We start from the raw sequence: 16,272 nt of genomic DNA on the forward strand, positions 1-16,272 counted from the left end.
AGGGAGTGCCTATCAAAGCACAAACATTCTCTTACATCCTATCCAGGAGGAAGAGAACGATGCAGAAGAATTTCCCCAGATATAGAAGCAGTATTCAAATCTTCAGTCGATTTTGGCTTCATCCAGTGTTGTTGAAGGAAAAAGCAGCGTTTGACATAAAGGAAACTGTGCTTCTTGGAGACAACTTCGGTAGTGGTGATCTGGGAGTTACGCTTAAGGTCAGAGGAGGTACTGAAGCCTAGAATGTCAATAGATGAAGAAGGACTGACTGTAGTCATCCAGCAAAGAGCTGATAGCTGATTGTTAGACTTGTGACAGATAAATAGAATCTGTGCCTTTGAAGTGCTGAAAGAAAGAAGATTTTCACTGTAGAGATTCAGCCTTGGCACTGCAAAAAGGACTGGATATGCGATCCAAAGGAAGTTGATGAACGTACAGCTGTATTATTAGTAAGACTGTTTCTACAGTTATATAAAAAGAAAAAGGGTGGCTAAGGCAAACGTAGGTCCTTTAGAGGATGAGACCGGGAAATTAATGGTGGGAAACATGGGGATGTAGGGAAACATGGAGATGGCAAAAATGCTGAACAAATATTTTGTTTCAGTCTTTACGGTAGAGGACACTAAGAATATCCCAACACTGGACAAACAGGGGGCTCTAGGTGGGGGAGGAGCTAAATACGATTAAAATCACTAAGGAATTGGTACTCAGTAAATTAATGGGACTCAAGGCAGATAAATCCCCTGGACCTGATGGCTTACATCCTAGGGTCTTGAGGGAAGTGGCAGTAGGGATTGTGGATGCTTTGGTAATAATTTTCCAAAATTCTCTGGACTCGGCAAAGGTCCCGGCAGATTGGAAAACTGCCAATGTAACACCCTTATTTAAAAAAGGTAGTAGGCAGAAGGCTGGAAATTATAGACCAGTTAGCTTAACATCTGTGGTGGGTAAAATTTTGGAGTCTATTATTAAGGAGACAGTAGCAGAACATTTGGATAAACATAATTTAATAGGACAAAGTCAGCATGGCTTTACAAAGGGGAAATCATGTCTGACAAATTTGCTTGAGTTCTTTGAGGATATAACGTACAGGGTGGATAAAGGGGAATCAGTGGAAGTAGTGTATTTGGACTTCCAGAAGGCATTCGACAAGGTGCCACATAAAAGATTATTGCTCAAGATAAAGAATCACTTGATTGGGGGTAATATTCTGGCATGGGTGGAGGATTGGTTATCTAACAGGAAGCAGAGAGTTGGGATAAATGGTACATTCTCGGACTGGCAACCTGTAGCCAGTGGTGTTCCGCAGGGGTCGGTGCTGGGTCCCCAACTCTTTACAATCTATATTAACGATTTCGAGGAGGGGACCGAGTGTAACATATCAAAGTTTGCAGATGATACAAAGATGGGAGGGAAAGTAGAGAGTGAGGAGGACATAAAAAACCTACAAGGGGATTTAGACAGGCTGGGTGAGTGGGCAGAGAGTTGGCAGATGCAATACAATATTGGAAAATGTGAGGTTATGCACTTTGGCAGGAAAAATCGGAGAGCAAGTTATTATCTTAATGGCGAGAAACTGGAAAGTACTGCAGTACAAAGGGATCTGGGGGTCCTACTGCAAGAAAATCTAAACGTTAGTTTGCAGGTGCAGCAGGTGATCAAGAAGGCCAACGGAATGTTGGCTTTTATTGCTAGGGGGATAGAATATAAAAACAGGGAGGTATTGCTGCAGTTATATAAGGTATTGGTGAGACCGGACCTGGAATACTGCATACAGTTTTGGTCTCCATACTTAAGAAAAGACATACTTGATCTCGAGGCAGTACAAAGAAGGTTCACTCGGTTAATCCCAGGGATGAGGGGGTGGACATATGAGGAGAGGTTGAGTAGATTGGGACTCTACTCATTGGAGTTCAGAAGAATAAGAGGCGATCTTATTGAAACATATAAGATTGTGAAGGGGCTTGATCGGGTGGATGCAGTAAGGATGTTCCCAAGGATGGGTGAAATTAGAACTAGGGGGCATAATCTTAGAATAAGGGGCTGCTCCTTCAAAACTGAGATGAGGAGAAACCTCTTCACTCAGAGGGTAGTAGGTCTGTGGAATTTGCTGCCCCAGGAAGCTGTGGAAGCTACATCATTAAATAAATTTAAAACAGAAATAGACAGTTTCCTAGAAGTAAAGGGAATTAGGGGTTACGGGGAGCGGGCAGGAAATTGGACATGAATTTAGATTTGAGGTTAGGATCAGATCAGCCATGATCTTATTGAATGGCGGAGCAGGCTCGAGGGGCCGATTGGCCTACTCCTGCTCCTATTTCTTATGTTCTTATGTAAGACTGGAATAGGGTTGAAAGAAGGTAATTGCTATGAAGGAACACAGTGGGAATGAGGGCAGAACCCTATGGAATCCCAGAGTTGATGGAGATAGAGTCAGTGAATAAGCAATCAACTTCATCATAGCTAGATAGATAGAGTGATCAGAGAGGAAACCAGATAGCGCATGAATGTAGTTATAGTGGAAGGCCACATAACTTATTTAGAAGTGCATAATATCAGCCCGTCAAAAGCTTTGGAGATGTCCGGGGTAACGACAGATAATTTTATAATCACGGCCCACAAAAATGATGAGGCAGAAAATGGATTGCAAGGGCGATAATAATGTTTTTAATCTAGATATATAAGGCTTTTAGTAACGTTGCCAATTTTTTTAAAAAAAAATCAAAACCAATTATTCTTTCATCTACAAGAATCATATTGAAACAGGTCATCCATGTTCATCAGTGCTCATAACCTGTTGCTCTCAGTTTCATTTTTAATCTGAATGTCTCCATTCACTGCCTCAAATCCATTACCATGGCAACTTATCCATCCACTTTAAAATCTTTTTAAAAATGCATCTTGCATGTTTACACTAGATTCAATTTTTAATTCCATTCTGAATGTGCCTGAGCCCCCACAGTCACCCTCAATCTCCAAGCCTCCAGCTTCCACAGTGCAGCTGGATTTGAGAGTTTTCAGTGAACACTGAGAGAACACATAGTTGGAAGAACCAACAATGGATGACAATAACAAACACCTCCTTTCTAATAAAGCACACATTCCTTTTCAGTCAATATGGAATCAGGAATCTGAGAGTTTGAAGCCTAGGAGTCAGAGCAATAATTTTTAATAAGACTTGTAGTCACTGAATTCAGATTGCATTAAACTAGTAGTAATGTCAATCATGTATGAATACTGGATCACGGCAATTAAATTAATAAGGCTACAGTAAGGAACAAGTCTGCCAAGTCTAAATTCCAAGTGATACTAATTCAAACCAGATCAACAGAACAAATGATTTAATAATCTCTACTGTTCTGTACTAGATTTTCAAACAATTTGTTAATCTCAGTCCAGGGAGACCATCCCTTGCTATTTAATTAAAATCTGTCTCCGGACAAGCTGATGCAAACAATGGCATGAACTGCTCTCCTGGAGCTCTAACGGATGGACTATCTAATTCCTATTGACTGAAGAATACAGAATAGATCACGCAACTGAAAATCAGGAGGAAATATTGAGAAACATTTTTTAAAAAAATAAGTGATTAGAATCATAAAATGGTTACAGCACAGGAGGCCATTCGGCCTATCGAGCCCATGCTGGCTCTTTGTAACAGCAATCCAGTTAGTCCCATTCCCCCGCTTTTTCTCTGTAGCCCTGCAAATTTTTTCCCTTCAAGTATTTGTCCAATTGCTTTTTGGAAGCCACTATTGAATCTGCTTCCACCACCCTTTCAGGCAGCATATTCCAAATCGTAAGTACTCGCTGCGTATAAAAGATTTTCCTCATGTCGCCTTTGCCAATTACCTTAAATCTGGTCTGGTTCTCGACCCTTCCGCCAATAGGAACAGTTTCTCTTTATTTACTTTATCTAAACCCTTCATGATTTAACACTTCTATCAATCTCCTCTTAAGGAGAACAACCCCAGCTTCTCCAGACTATCCATGTAACTAAAGTTCCTGGAACCATTCTTGTAAATCTTTTCTGCACACTCTCTAAGGCCTTCACGTCCTTCCTAAAGTGCAGTGCCCAGAATTGGACAATACTCCTGTTGTGGCCGAACCAGTGTTTTATAAAGATTCAATATAACTTCCTTGCTTTTGTACTCTATGCCTCTATTTATAAAGCCTAGGACGTGCTTTTTTAACCACTTTCTTAACCTGTCCTGCCACCTTCAAAGATTTGTGCACATATACCCCCAGGTCTCTCTGTTCCTGCACCCCCTTTAGAATTGTACCATTTGGTTTATATTGCCTCTCCTCATTCATCCTGCCAAAATGTATCACTTTGCACTTCTCTGCGTTAAATTTCATCTGCCATGTGTCCGCCCATTCCACCAGCCTGTCTATGTCCTCTCGAAGTCTATTACTATCCTCCTCACTGTTTACTACACTTCCAAGTTTTGTGTCATCTGCAAATTTTGAAATTGTGCCCTGTACACCCGAGTCCAAGTCATTTATATCAAAAAAAAAGTGGTCCTAGTGCCGACCTCTGGGGAACACCACTGTATACCTTCCTCCAGTCCGAAAAACAAACGGTCACCACTACGCTCTGTTTCCTGTCACTTAGCCAATTTTGTATCTATGCTGCCACTGCCCCTTTTATTCTATGGGCTTCAATTTTGCTGACAAGACTATTATGTGGCACTTAATCAAACGCCTTTTGAAAGTCCATATACACATCAACCGCATCGTCCTCATCAACCCTCTCTGTTACCTCATCAAAAACTCAATCAAGTTAGTTAAACACGATTTGCCTTTAACAAATCCATGCTGGCTTTCCTTTATTAAACCACATTTGTCCAAGTGACTATTAATCCGGGACAAAATTATCGTTTCTAAAAGTTTCCCCACCACCAAAGTTAAACTGACTGGCCTGTCAGTTGCCGGGTTTATCCTTACACCCTTTTTTGAACAAGGATGTAACATTTGCAATTCTCCAGTCCTCTGGCACCACCCCCATATCTAAGGAGAATTGTAAGGTTATGGCCAGCACTTCTGCAATTTCCACCCTTGCTTTCCTCAGCAACCTAGGATGCATCCCATCCGGACCAGGTGACTTATCTGCTTTAAGTACAGCTAGCCTTTCTAGTACCTCCTCTATCAATTTTTAGCCCATCCAGTATCTCAACTACCTCCTCTTTTACTGTGACTTTGGTAGCATCTTCTTCCTTGGTAAAGACAGATGCAAAGTATTCATTTAATACCTCAACGATGCCCTCTGCCTCCATGCGTTGATCTCCTTTTCGGTCCCTAATTGGCCCCACCCCTCCTCTTACTACCCGTTTACTATTTATATGCCTATAGAAGACTTTTGGATTCCCTTTTGGATTCTCTGTTTGCCCCTCTTATTTCCTTTTTCACTTCTCTTATACTTTCCATATTAAGCCAGGTTCTCACTTGTATTATCAACCTAACATCTTTCATACGCCCTTTTTCTCTGCTTCATCTTACTCTCTATCTCTTTCGTCATGCAGGGAGCTCTGGCTTTGGTTGCCCTACCTTTCCCCCTCGTGGGAATGTACCTAGACTATACCCCAACCATCTCCTCTTTAAAGGCCGCCCATTGTTCGATTACAGTTTTGCCTGCCAATCTTGATTCCAATTTACCCCGGGACAGATCGGTTCTCAACCTAGTGAAATTGGACCTCCTCCAATTACGTATTTTAACACTAGATTTCTCCTTGTCCTTTTGCATAACTAATCTAAGGCAGTAATCTCATCAAGTGGTTCAGGTGATGTCATGAATTGCAGAGTATAATTCAACTAGTTTAACCATCATCAATCCATCCACTCCCATACAGATGAGATTACTGCCTAGAAATTCACTACGGTTTTTCCATTTTTTAAAATATACAACACTGTTGGGTTAGTAAGCACAAATACATTCAGGGGTTTTTTTTCCCCCCAGCAGTGGGCATCATGGCAGTCATGACTCTCTACACAGCTCTTACATGATGTTTTCCTCATTAAGAATTGCTGACTTGGTGAGGTACCATGGAGGACTGCAGACTCCTGTGGAACCATACCCTGAGGGCAGGAGAAAATTGGCAGGAAAAAAAACTACTCCCAAGAGCAGTTCGTAAAGCAGTCTGGCGTGCAGCCTGGATTCTGACTGGATTGGTCTATGCAAATCATTCCCTGGGTCAGAAAGGCATCTCCTTGAATACTGTATATTGTATCTACGTTGTCAGACAGGTAGGATATTTGAAGTATTTCCCAGTGAGAATTCTGGGATTTTGGCATGTTTTTTATTTTTATTTCTAATTTCAACAGTTCAAATTTCATCCATGTAAGCAAGATACACTGGCCACTTGTCATGCTGTTAATGCACTCAGACATTCATACAAGCATAGTACAAGGTTCTTACAGGCCTCATTAAAAGTAGCTTGAAAGAGCCATGATGGTTTTAGCTGAACACCCGAGAAGAATATGCAAAAAAAAAACTTGTCTTTTTAAGGAAAATGTCCAAGTTGATTGTTGAGCCAGTCCAAACAGCTCTACAGCTCAGTACGATAAAAGTTCCTTTTCTTTCTCTCTCAAGTAGATTTCTACCAGACAATGAAGCACTCATAAGCTATTGAAAGACGGACAGAGCTGTTGCATTCAGCCAGTGTAATTCATAAAACATCAGCACAGCAAATGAATAAGTGGGGTGGATTTGACAATGGGCGAAAAATGCAGGGATTCTTTTAAGTGATCATTTGCTTTCGGCTAATCCATACAAGCTGTTATACCATTGGTTTTGTATTACTACATGGACACTAATAATTTGCCTACTCTCGGATTCAGAGCCTTTGCAGATTGTTTATTGCAGGTCCCAAAATCCATCTTTGCCTATGTACCCAGAGAAATTGCAGTCAAGTTCACTCAGCACAACTACAAGGTGCACAATATGTTAAAAATGCAGAGCCCACAATCTCAGTGCACAGGATCCTAGGCAGAACAGCAGTGTTGTGCTGTCAGCTTTGTTACCCAGTGCCAAGCAGGTGGTGCTGTAATCTGGTCTGGTGACAGAACACAATGATGTAACATATATAATGGAATCTAGTTGCAAGATGTGTTTGGTGCTGATAATCTGCTCACCATTGGACAGGAATGGTATGTAGCCCAGGAAGACTTAAAGAGGAAAAAAGCAGCTTTAAAAAAGGGACTTATCATGACCACAATGTGTACTAGATTTAAATATTCTTTTTCCAACACAAACAAATTTGGACAAATTACAAAAGAAATGTTGGTCTACAGTTTAGGGCAACACTATAAATATGGTACACTTTCCAACCTTGGTAGCGACATGTATTATGGAGCTTGGTCCTTCACCTAGTCTTCTCCATATATAAAAAAAGTCTGCTGACAGATCATTCCAATCTAGAGTTCTTAAATATTCTCCCCCTATTTCGAGCTGGATTAATAATTCTTGGGGCTCTGGGCACCAAGAACATTCAGGGCCCATCTTCATCCCTGCATTCCCTCCTGCCCCCAATCTATTAAAACACAAACGTTTTTTTACTGGGGGCCCCATATTTGTACTGGGTCCCTGGCAGGGGCCCCATATTTTGCTGGGGCCCGAGCACAGGCCCTATAAGCCCATGCGTTAATCCGCCCCTGCCCCTATTGATTTTTGTGATTCTCCACCAACACAACTCCTCCTTCACAACTGCTATATGAGTCACAGACCTTTCCACTGTAACATCAGTGCTGTATTACTCGCGGTAGTGAGCCAGTTACTCATCACTTTATTCCTTGAGAGTTATCAGAACAAACCACTTGTGGTATACGTATCATATCTGACAGCTCTTTGGCCCCCATCACATTTGAATATAGGCAGTTACACAACTTGACTGAACAAATAAATCTTGTGTGTACATTCCTTTAAAAAGAAACCCTGCCAATGGTACTCTGCAATTAGTCAATAGGGATGGCCGGGTATGTCACTCTCCCACTGATTTTCATTCCCTTCCTGCAGGGAAGTAGCTGGCTCTCCTCCGTACCTCCCTCAGAAATTTCCAGTTTCAATGGAGAACTTGATGCGTCGAGCATTCAGGATGAGAATTCATGCCATGTCTCGCTATGATGCAGTGCACTGATACATCAAACTGCTGCACCTCTGGCCTATTTACAGTGCAAAGCTCTTAAAAGTAAAGCACTGAGTAGATTAATAAAAACAATACAATTGGCAGGAAATTATTTTTTCTGTAGTCCTGGTTGGCTCAGGGGTCCTGCAAGTGAATTTATAGGATTGTGTGGATTTGGTGATGAGGTGAGCTCAGGGGAAAGAAAAAAAATCAGTAGGTATCTTTTTAGGCTTTATGGCATCTGTATGCTAAACTTACACCAAAAATATTTGGCATACATCATATGCTGAAAAGAGATTTACCAGAGTCTCACCTTCTTGCTGTATAATAAGTCAGATGCAAAAACAGTGCCAGGAGAGGAAGCAGCTCCTTTTAAAAAAAAATCACTGAATTCACAGCATGGAAGGGGGCCATTTGGACCATGCATCAAATTGCTCCATCTCTGGCTTACCTCCAGTGCATGGCACTTAAAGGCTGGTGCTAGATCTTCAACTGCAGCTGTCTTCTCTAATCTCATTTCCCTCTTCTTTCCCAATAACCTTTTAAATTCTTCCTTTTCAGATATTTATCCAATTATCTTTTAAATTAAGTTATAGCTATTGTCACAATAGCCACTTGTGTAAAGAATCTCATGTTCTAAAAAGCCCTTGTGTGAAAAAAAATTCTAACATCCCCTTTGTTTTTTTACATGATGGTTCTAAATCTATGCGCTCTTTTGCTCTCGATATCAATTTGTCCACCACTTGAAACAATCTTTTACTATTTCCTCTCTCACAACCTCATAATTTTGTAAACCTTCATTAGATCCCCCATTAACTGGTTCCAGTGAAAAAGCTCCAATTTTCTGAGCTTGTCTTCATGGTTATTACTTATTTTCGCAGGTAACATACTAGAAAATCTTCAGTGTGCCTTTTCCGTGACTGTAATATCCTTCCTATAATGGAATGGCCAAAATTCCACTCCATCTGTGGCCTAACCAATATCTTCTACAAATTCACCACCACTTCCTTGATTTTTGTAAAATCTAGATGTTGGCCTTTTTACCTTACTCAGCTTTAAATATCTACGATTCTGCACCCTTAGATCTCTTTGTTCCTCCACTCTGTTAACTGTCTTACTGACATTGATATCATTCTTCTTGTATCCAAATTATTTATAGAAAAAGGAAAATAAAAAAAGTCCCAGGTTTATCCTGTACAAATCCATGCTGACTGTTTCTGATTTGCTTATGCCTTTCTAGGAGTTCACTAATTCCATCCCATATAGAAGTTTAGTGTCAACCAAGGTAAGATTAATTGGTCTAACTGGTTTATCGGTTTTTTAAAAAAAACTTGTGCAGATGTGGCAATGCTGCCCTGAGAAAGTGGTGTGGACCTGCTCGTTAGTGACTTTTCTTTTCACAACTAAGTGGCTTGCGAGGGCATTTACAATCCGCAGTGTAGTACAGAACTGGAATCATGGGTAGGCCAGACCAGGTAGGGGTGGTGGATTGATTCTCTGAAGGACGTTAGTGAACCAGCTGGATTTTTACAACAATCCGGCAGCTTTCAGTCAATTTCCTGGTGCTGGCTCACAAGTTACCAAATTTGTTGAATTCATTTTCACAATTTGCCATGATGGGATTTGAACTCCCAATATTGAGGCAGTTTTTTTTCACACTCTGTCTTAGTCTTCCTATTCTCTTTTTGCTTTCTTTCTCTATCTTTTATAATTATTAGTTTTCTTCTATATTATCTCTCATATGCCTCTTTTTAAAATTTAATTTTTGCTCTAACCTCTCTATTTATCCACAAAACCCTTGCCTTTTACTCCTGGTCAGAAGGCATTTAACCTATACCTATCCATCTCGTATTTTATATCTCCAACTGCTGATCCATTGTTTGAGCTGCCACTTTTACCAACCAGTTAATATGGGCTAGGTTAGCTTTCATCCCACTGAAATTGGCTGATGTCCAGGCCAACACCGTTATTTTGGATTTCTCTTTCTTTTTCTTTATTTATTTTCAATATGAATTCAATTAGGTTATGGTCATGACTTCCTAAATATGCTCCTAATTTCAGGCCACTTATCCTGCTTCATTACAAAGAGCTAGTTCCAGCAGTGCATCCTTCTTGGTTGGACGTGCAATAGGAAAAGGTGCAGGCTGCATCCTAATAACCTGCTCCATTTCAACCACAAACTTTTAACTTATCCCAGTCTACTTTAGGATAGCAAAAAGGTCTTCCTAATTACAACTATTACAACTGAAAGCCTCTGTAAATTGCTTAGAAATATGATCTTTGATCTCTTTCCCACTATTCTGTGGTCTATATAAACTCCCAATATGGTAACAGATTCCTTACTATTTCTTAACTCAACCCAGGAAAACTCTGGAGCACCATCAATAAAACTTTTCCTTTCTAAGACTAAAATCGCATCTTTAATTAATAAGGCCACTCCTCTTTTCTCTGATTCTCCTGAACATTTTATATCCAAAAATATTTAGTTCCCAGTCTCACCCTAGAGGTTTGCCTCTCCTCCCTGCCTTATCAGTTTAAGTCCTCGGTAAGGGCATTGGTACTGGTTCGGTTCAGGTGAAATACATCCCACCTGTGGGGGTTTCCCCGCCCCAAAATTTGTCCAATGCCCTTGAAATCTGGAACCAAAGATCAAAGCAAGCGTTGATATAATTTGCTTGTCGCCAACTGGCTAGCATGTGGCACTGAGAGGTCCTGCTTTTTAATCTAATACCCTACTCCTCAAACTCCCTTTGCAAAATCTTCATCTTGTTTTTTCCTATATCACTGCTTCTAATGTGAAAAACAACTTTGGCTGCTAACCCTCCCTCTGTAGAATTTTCTCCATCCACTCCATTATGTCCCTTACTCGCGAAACTTGGGAGGCAACAAACTATTCAGGACTTCTTGTCAATGTTGTAGAGAAGGCTTTATATCCCTCTAATGATAGTTATTGGGGGATTCTATCAGTTGCTTTTTTTGACACCATCACTTCTTTCCCCAGGTAATCATTTGTTCCGTGGTGGTGTTGATACGCTGATGATTTCTCACCCCTGAATTGCAGTCAAAAAGGTTTCAAGTTAATAATAATGGGCACAGCAAAGCAAACGCATTACTAATTACTCAAAGATTTTTCATTAAGATTATTGTATAAAACTTAGATGGCACTACCCTGAAATTGAAGAGCAGATTAGAGTAATATAGGCATGTAACTTAATGGGTTCTGATGAAGAGTTCAGCCCGAAATGTTAACTTCTCTTTTTTTGTTCAGATGCTGATTTATCTGCTTCCCAATTCCAGCATTTTCCATTTCCACTTGAGATTTCCAACATTCAGTTTTTCTTTCCATCTCACATAATTTAATCTAATCTACATCAACTGTTCTGGAATGCCTTTTCATTCATTAGCACCGCAGCTATACCCTAGGGCTTATTTGGAGCAAGTCTTTTTTTTGCCTTCTGTTTTCAGTTGATGTTTTAGGATGTTCACTGATGACTCATTTTTTCCTTCTCTTTTAGAAAGTTTAGCATTTCCACTGCGTGTGATCAGAACCCACCACTCTGCCACAAATTAGTGACTACTTATCAGTCGATGCGATTCTTACATTAGATCCAATACTAGATAGTGCATCAAGAGGGTTTCTCAGAGCTAAACCCCATTGTGTGCAGTCTGTCGAATTCAAGTGAAAGCCCTTTTATTGTTACACTCTAAATATGGTCTCTTTTTGGATTGGCAAACTAAAAAAGACAAATCAAGGGATCACTACTGTGACAATACTGTTTCTTCTCTGATTAAAAATTTATTTAAACATTCAAACATACCACAAATGCTTTACTGAAAGAGATTTGAAAGCATCCGATTAAATAAGGATTGTGTTCATCTTCTTGCAAGGAAAAATCAAGTGTTTGTGGCCACATGGCTGCCTGACTGTGGTTATGGAGGGAGATCTGCTCAAAAACTTTCATCTGCCCCTTTATACAGGAGTTCTGTAATCTGGCAGTCCTCAGCATTAACTAACATCTGGCATTCATTTAAAAAAAGGAACCAGTGGGGGAGGGGCAAGAGAGGAAGGTTAAAAAAAAAGAACAACAAATTTAAAATAATGAGACATTTTAAAAAACACTTCTTGCACAGACTACTTTAGGTCCAGACAGACTAGGGTTTTAAATTCAGTTTAAAAACAGTAAGTTATCAAAAATACACAAAGGGGGCTTAGAAGGCTCCGCATTAAAAAACAACAGCAGAAAATGTCTTGTGAAGCAACAGCCTTGATTTTGGATTTGTTTGACTCGCACTTATTTATTTTCTGAGAGAGTAGCACTCTTTGGATTTCTCATTTTTTCCTTCGTTCTTCATTAGATACAACAATCTGGTACTACACGCTGGCGTTCCAATGGACTACAACACTACACGCAGTCCAAATATTTTAAGCCGTGATTTGGTCAATTCGGAGGCTATATTTAACAGAAAACAAATAAAATAAAACTTGAGAGTTGAGAGTCTATAGCAGCACTTCTATCCCAGTGGCTCACTCTCATTTACTACAGTTCACACTCCTGAAATCTTGCACATGACCAACAACAAATCTCCAGAGGTTAAAACAACACTCAAAGTCAACTGAAATATTCAAACTACAGTTTATATTAAATCTTCAGGCCATCTTTGCTCGAGATGTGGTGGATCTAGTTTTTGTGTAATTAACCTCAAATCTAAATGGAGAATTCTTATGGGTTGCTCAGCCTAGAAGGCCAGTGCAGAACTGACAACTATTGCAAGTTGTGGCAGGCAGGGATAATCCTGTGCAGTTGGCTTTTAACTGTTGTATTTAAATGATACATGAATTATGCTCTAAAATGTTTAATAGTGGATGTGAATTAAATGATATTGGATTTATCCAAATCTCCTTTACAGAATTCTACTTGTCTGCAAAAGGATGTCGTTCACATGAAGTAACTAGAATCTAAACGGGCACTATATAAATGCAAGCTTTATCTTTAACATTGTTCATGCTTAAAAATGGTCATATAGATTTGTTCTGCTGATGAATGCTTTAAGGGGTTAAATTGTGTTTTTCTCAAATCAGCTTCTGCATACTTTCTAATTGTAAGTTATCCTTTTGAAGGTTAAATTATTGAACATTTTAAGGAAAGAAAAGTTCCCTCTCCCTTCTTGAAAATATTTTGTCATTCTGCAACCAGTGATAGCTTCAAGGACTCCCAGGTCAGGTACAGTAACAGCCATATGCAGCATGTGTCGTCAAGAACTCCTAGCTCTGAGTTGCAACTTTTAAAATTGCTGCAAAAGCAGTTATTGTGAAGGTTACAGAAATTCACAGCTTCTGCAAACGAGGCATGCTGATGACAATGCTCATTAATAATGACCTTCTCCTGAGAGCGGAACGCATATTTCAGGTTTCACCCTTTAGTAAAACAAATTAATCCAGTGCAAATAGATAACCTGCACAATAAAAACAAAGTGATCAGCTGACTGAAATCAAACAGGGCATCAGACTCAAACAGTGAGTTCATTCATTCATTGTTAAAACAGTTAGTGTATTTTGAAGGTCTGCTATATGCTGAAAAAGACTTGCACTAAAATGAAAAATCTCTGGCTAATCACAAAATGTAAACTCCGTGGTACAATTTTAAACAGTAATTGCAAGCAACCAACAGAAACTAGATCTCGGAGGGACTGTCACAAGGATTTTGTGCCTCTCACCATATTAAAGGCATTAAAGCTTCAATGGTTCAGTTTTATCATATATTTTAAAATTATAACAAACTATTGCTCTCTGTAGGAAAAGTGCCACCCCTAGGAAATAAACAATAGGATTATTAATATTCCACAATACCAATCCACTGTGTTACTCACTGAACAAATTTTTGATGGTGCTTGGAAGGTAGTTACCTACATGTCGCATGTGGGTTCTCAAGATTTACCTCCATGTTCTAGAACTGCAAAGAATTAGTTAAGCAATTTTAACACCCGAGATGGAGCTCAAGGAGGCACTCTTAATGGAGAGCTGAGTGCCGGCCAGTGCCATTATAAAAATGTTAGAAACCATTTCAGGAGGTTACAAGAGACATGATGTAAGCAGATCCTCTGTGGATCCCTTGCCTTTCTGTCCATTGTGAGTATTTTCTATGATCTGTAACAAGTGCTTAGGTTTGACCAGGAGTAGTAACTGGGAAACCCTATAATATTCAGCAAACAAAATCTTGGATGGAACTAGAAACAAAGAGGTTTTTTGTATTTTACCCAATGCATCATGTACACTGGCAATTTCCTTCCAACTTTATCCCAAAGGAAAGTTCAACCATAAACATCTTGATTATTATGAGTGAAGCTGCTGCAAACTGTATTCTGAATAAAATTATTTAAATCTGCTTTTCAGATGACTTAGTTGGTAAACAGCATGGAATTGAGCCATACAGACCAGGATGGTTCCAGGCGTAATTCTTGGTGTTTGCTGATTTTGCTGACGTTAGCAAGGATAGCAGCAGTGATTTCAATTGGCATTAGCACCCCTGAACTAGGGTGGAGGACATCGGCTGGGAATACCCACCATGGATCATCATTCAGTGATCCATGCTGTATTATGTTTGCATGGGGATGTCAGGTGATGACAGCATCAGGCCAAATTGTGATGCCCTCCACAATCAAATAGCCTGCCAGGATTCACCACCTGGAGTCAAAGAATGGCCAATTAGAGCAGATACAGTAGAGCTGTCCTGGCTGTGGAACCGAAAACCAGCAAGAGTCAGTATCTTCCGGGAAGAAATGTGGAGAAGTAAAACAAAATCTGAAGTGTCTGGACTATATCTGAATGGCTCGCAAGCAGAGCACTCACCTGTTCTTGTACTAGAGAAATCCAGGTCTGAAAGAGCAGATCCAGTCTGGCTTTATGATACTTCCGAGTAGTTTTCACCGCAATAAAAATGTCACTGAGTTGCATTTTATGCTTGCTGGGTCCCGTGTGAATGTTGTGCAGGGGGGAGTCCCACAGTAGCACTGCAGCTTTCTCCTCAGATCCAGGACCAGCATGATCTCTCGCCGTCGGGTTCTTCGCCAAATCCTGCAAGCCTTTTTCTTTAACACGAGTCCGAAGAAGTTTGGCCGGTTTTGCAACTTGGTGCCGGCTATATTCCCTGTCTATTGCACTGATGGAGTCAGTCATGGATCTCCCAGCTGAGGGACGTCTGAGGGCTCCTGTTCGTTTCTCCTGCTTTAAGATGTTTCTATCCTGGGTTGCATTTCCAAGGGTTTTGGGGTGCTGTCTGACGGGCTGCAGGGGTCGTGAGAGCTGCAGGTCCGAGGGTCCCCACTGCTGGAGTCCCATCAGGAGCAGGAGAGAAGCGCAGAGAGTCAAGGAGAGCAGGAAACAGAGTTTACTGTTTGCACTCCCGCGTAAACGCATTCTCTGTGCTCAGCCGGGGAGAGAGGGGCTGCACTGGGGCAGATCCAGAACCGCTCCCATGTCTGATCGGACCCCGAAGCACCTTCTCTCGCTTTCCGACGATCTGCTGTCACAACCTCAGACTCTCTCTCAGACTAATTCGCTGGCAGCGGTGTTTGTTTCCAATTCAGAGGATCAACAAGCAGATAACGAGCATGCAAGAGTCTACAACATCTGGGTAAGTCCTGCTCTTCATTTGAATTGGCGCGCCACCTCACGTGGAGGACTAGGCTGCTTCCAAAATTAATTTACACTGGGTAAAGTTTTTTTGTTTTGCATTATTACAGTTACTGATTTCAGGTCAGAACTTTGCTCTAAACTATCCAGTTTTCCATGTTTATCCCCCTTGTTTGTATTTTCCTCCATATAGTGAAAAAAAGTCAAGAAAAGTATGGAAAGATTAAAGTATGATGTTTTGCTAAATAGCGAGAGAAAGAAACAGTTCTACCTGGTTGAGACCAATGCCCCCTATTAACCCATGAGTGTCTTCTTTTGTCCAGAATAATGGGAGTAGCATCAAGGAAGCCAATGTCACCAGGACATCCCCAAGTACCACTTTAGAAAGAGGGTCATTTTATAAAGTTTCTCCAAACTAAAACAAAATGTGTCCTTTATATTGAATTTGGAGGTTTAGCCCAATGAAGCAGTCAAAACTCATGCTACCCACCAGTCTTGGGTGGCTTGGAAAGATCTGTGCTA

At 40.5% G+C, this 16,272-nt stretch overlaps 2 protein-coding genes across 3 annotated transcripts in view; one reads left to right on the top strand and one right to left on the bottom strand.

The window, feature by feature from the left end:
* The window catches only part of rfng (RFNG O-fucosylpeptide 3-beta-N-acetylglucosaminyltransferase), a 36,003-nt gene extending 20,286 nt beyond the window's left edge, over window positions 1–15,717 (bottom strand). Inside the window, exon 1 of the mRNA XM_068004157.1 lies at window positions 14,968–15,717. Coding sequence (XP_067860258.1) covers window positions 14,968–15,534 — 567 coding nt within the window. The 5' untranslated portion in view covers window positions 15,535–15,717. The remainder of the gene's footprint in view (window positions 1–14,967) is intronic.
* gps1 (G protein pathway suppressor 1) overlaps window positions 15,475–16,272 on the top strand; it is a 58,420-nt gene continuing 57,622 nt past the window's right edge. Inside the window, exon 1 of one of the 2 annotated variants that reach the window (XM_068004154.1) lies at window positions 15,475–15,751. In XM_068004154.1, the coding sequence (XP_067860255.1) occupies window positions 15,593–15,751 (159 nt within the window). In that variant the 5' untranslated portion in view covers window positions 15,475–15,592. The remainder of the gene's footprint in view (window positions 15,752–16,272) is intronic. The other variant, XM_068004153.1, reaches the window with a different exon arrangement.

This window comes from Heptranchias perlo, chromosome 23 (genome assembly GCF_035084215.1).
Source record: "Heptranchias perlo isolate sHepPer1 chromosome 23, sHepPer1.hap1, whole genome shotgun sequence".
Classification (NCBI taxonomy): Eukaryota; Metazoa; Chordata; class Chondrichthyes; order Hexanchiformes; family Hexanchidae; genus Heptranchias; species Heptranchias perlo.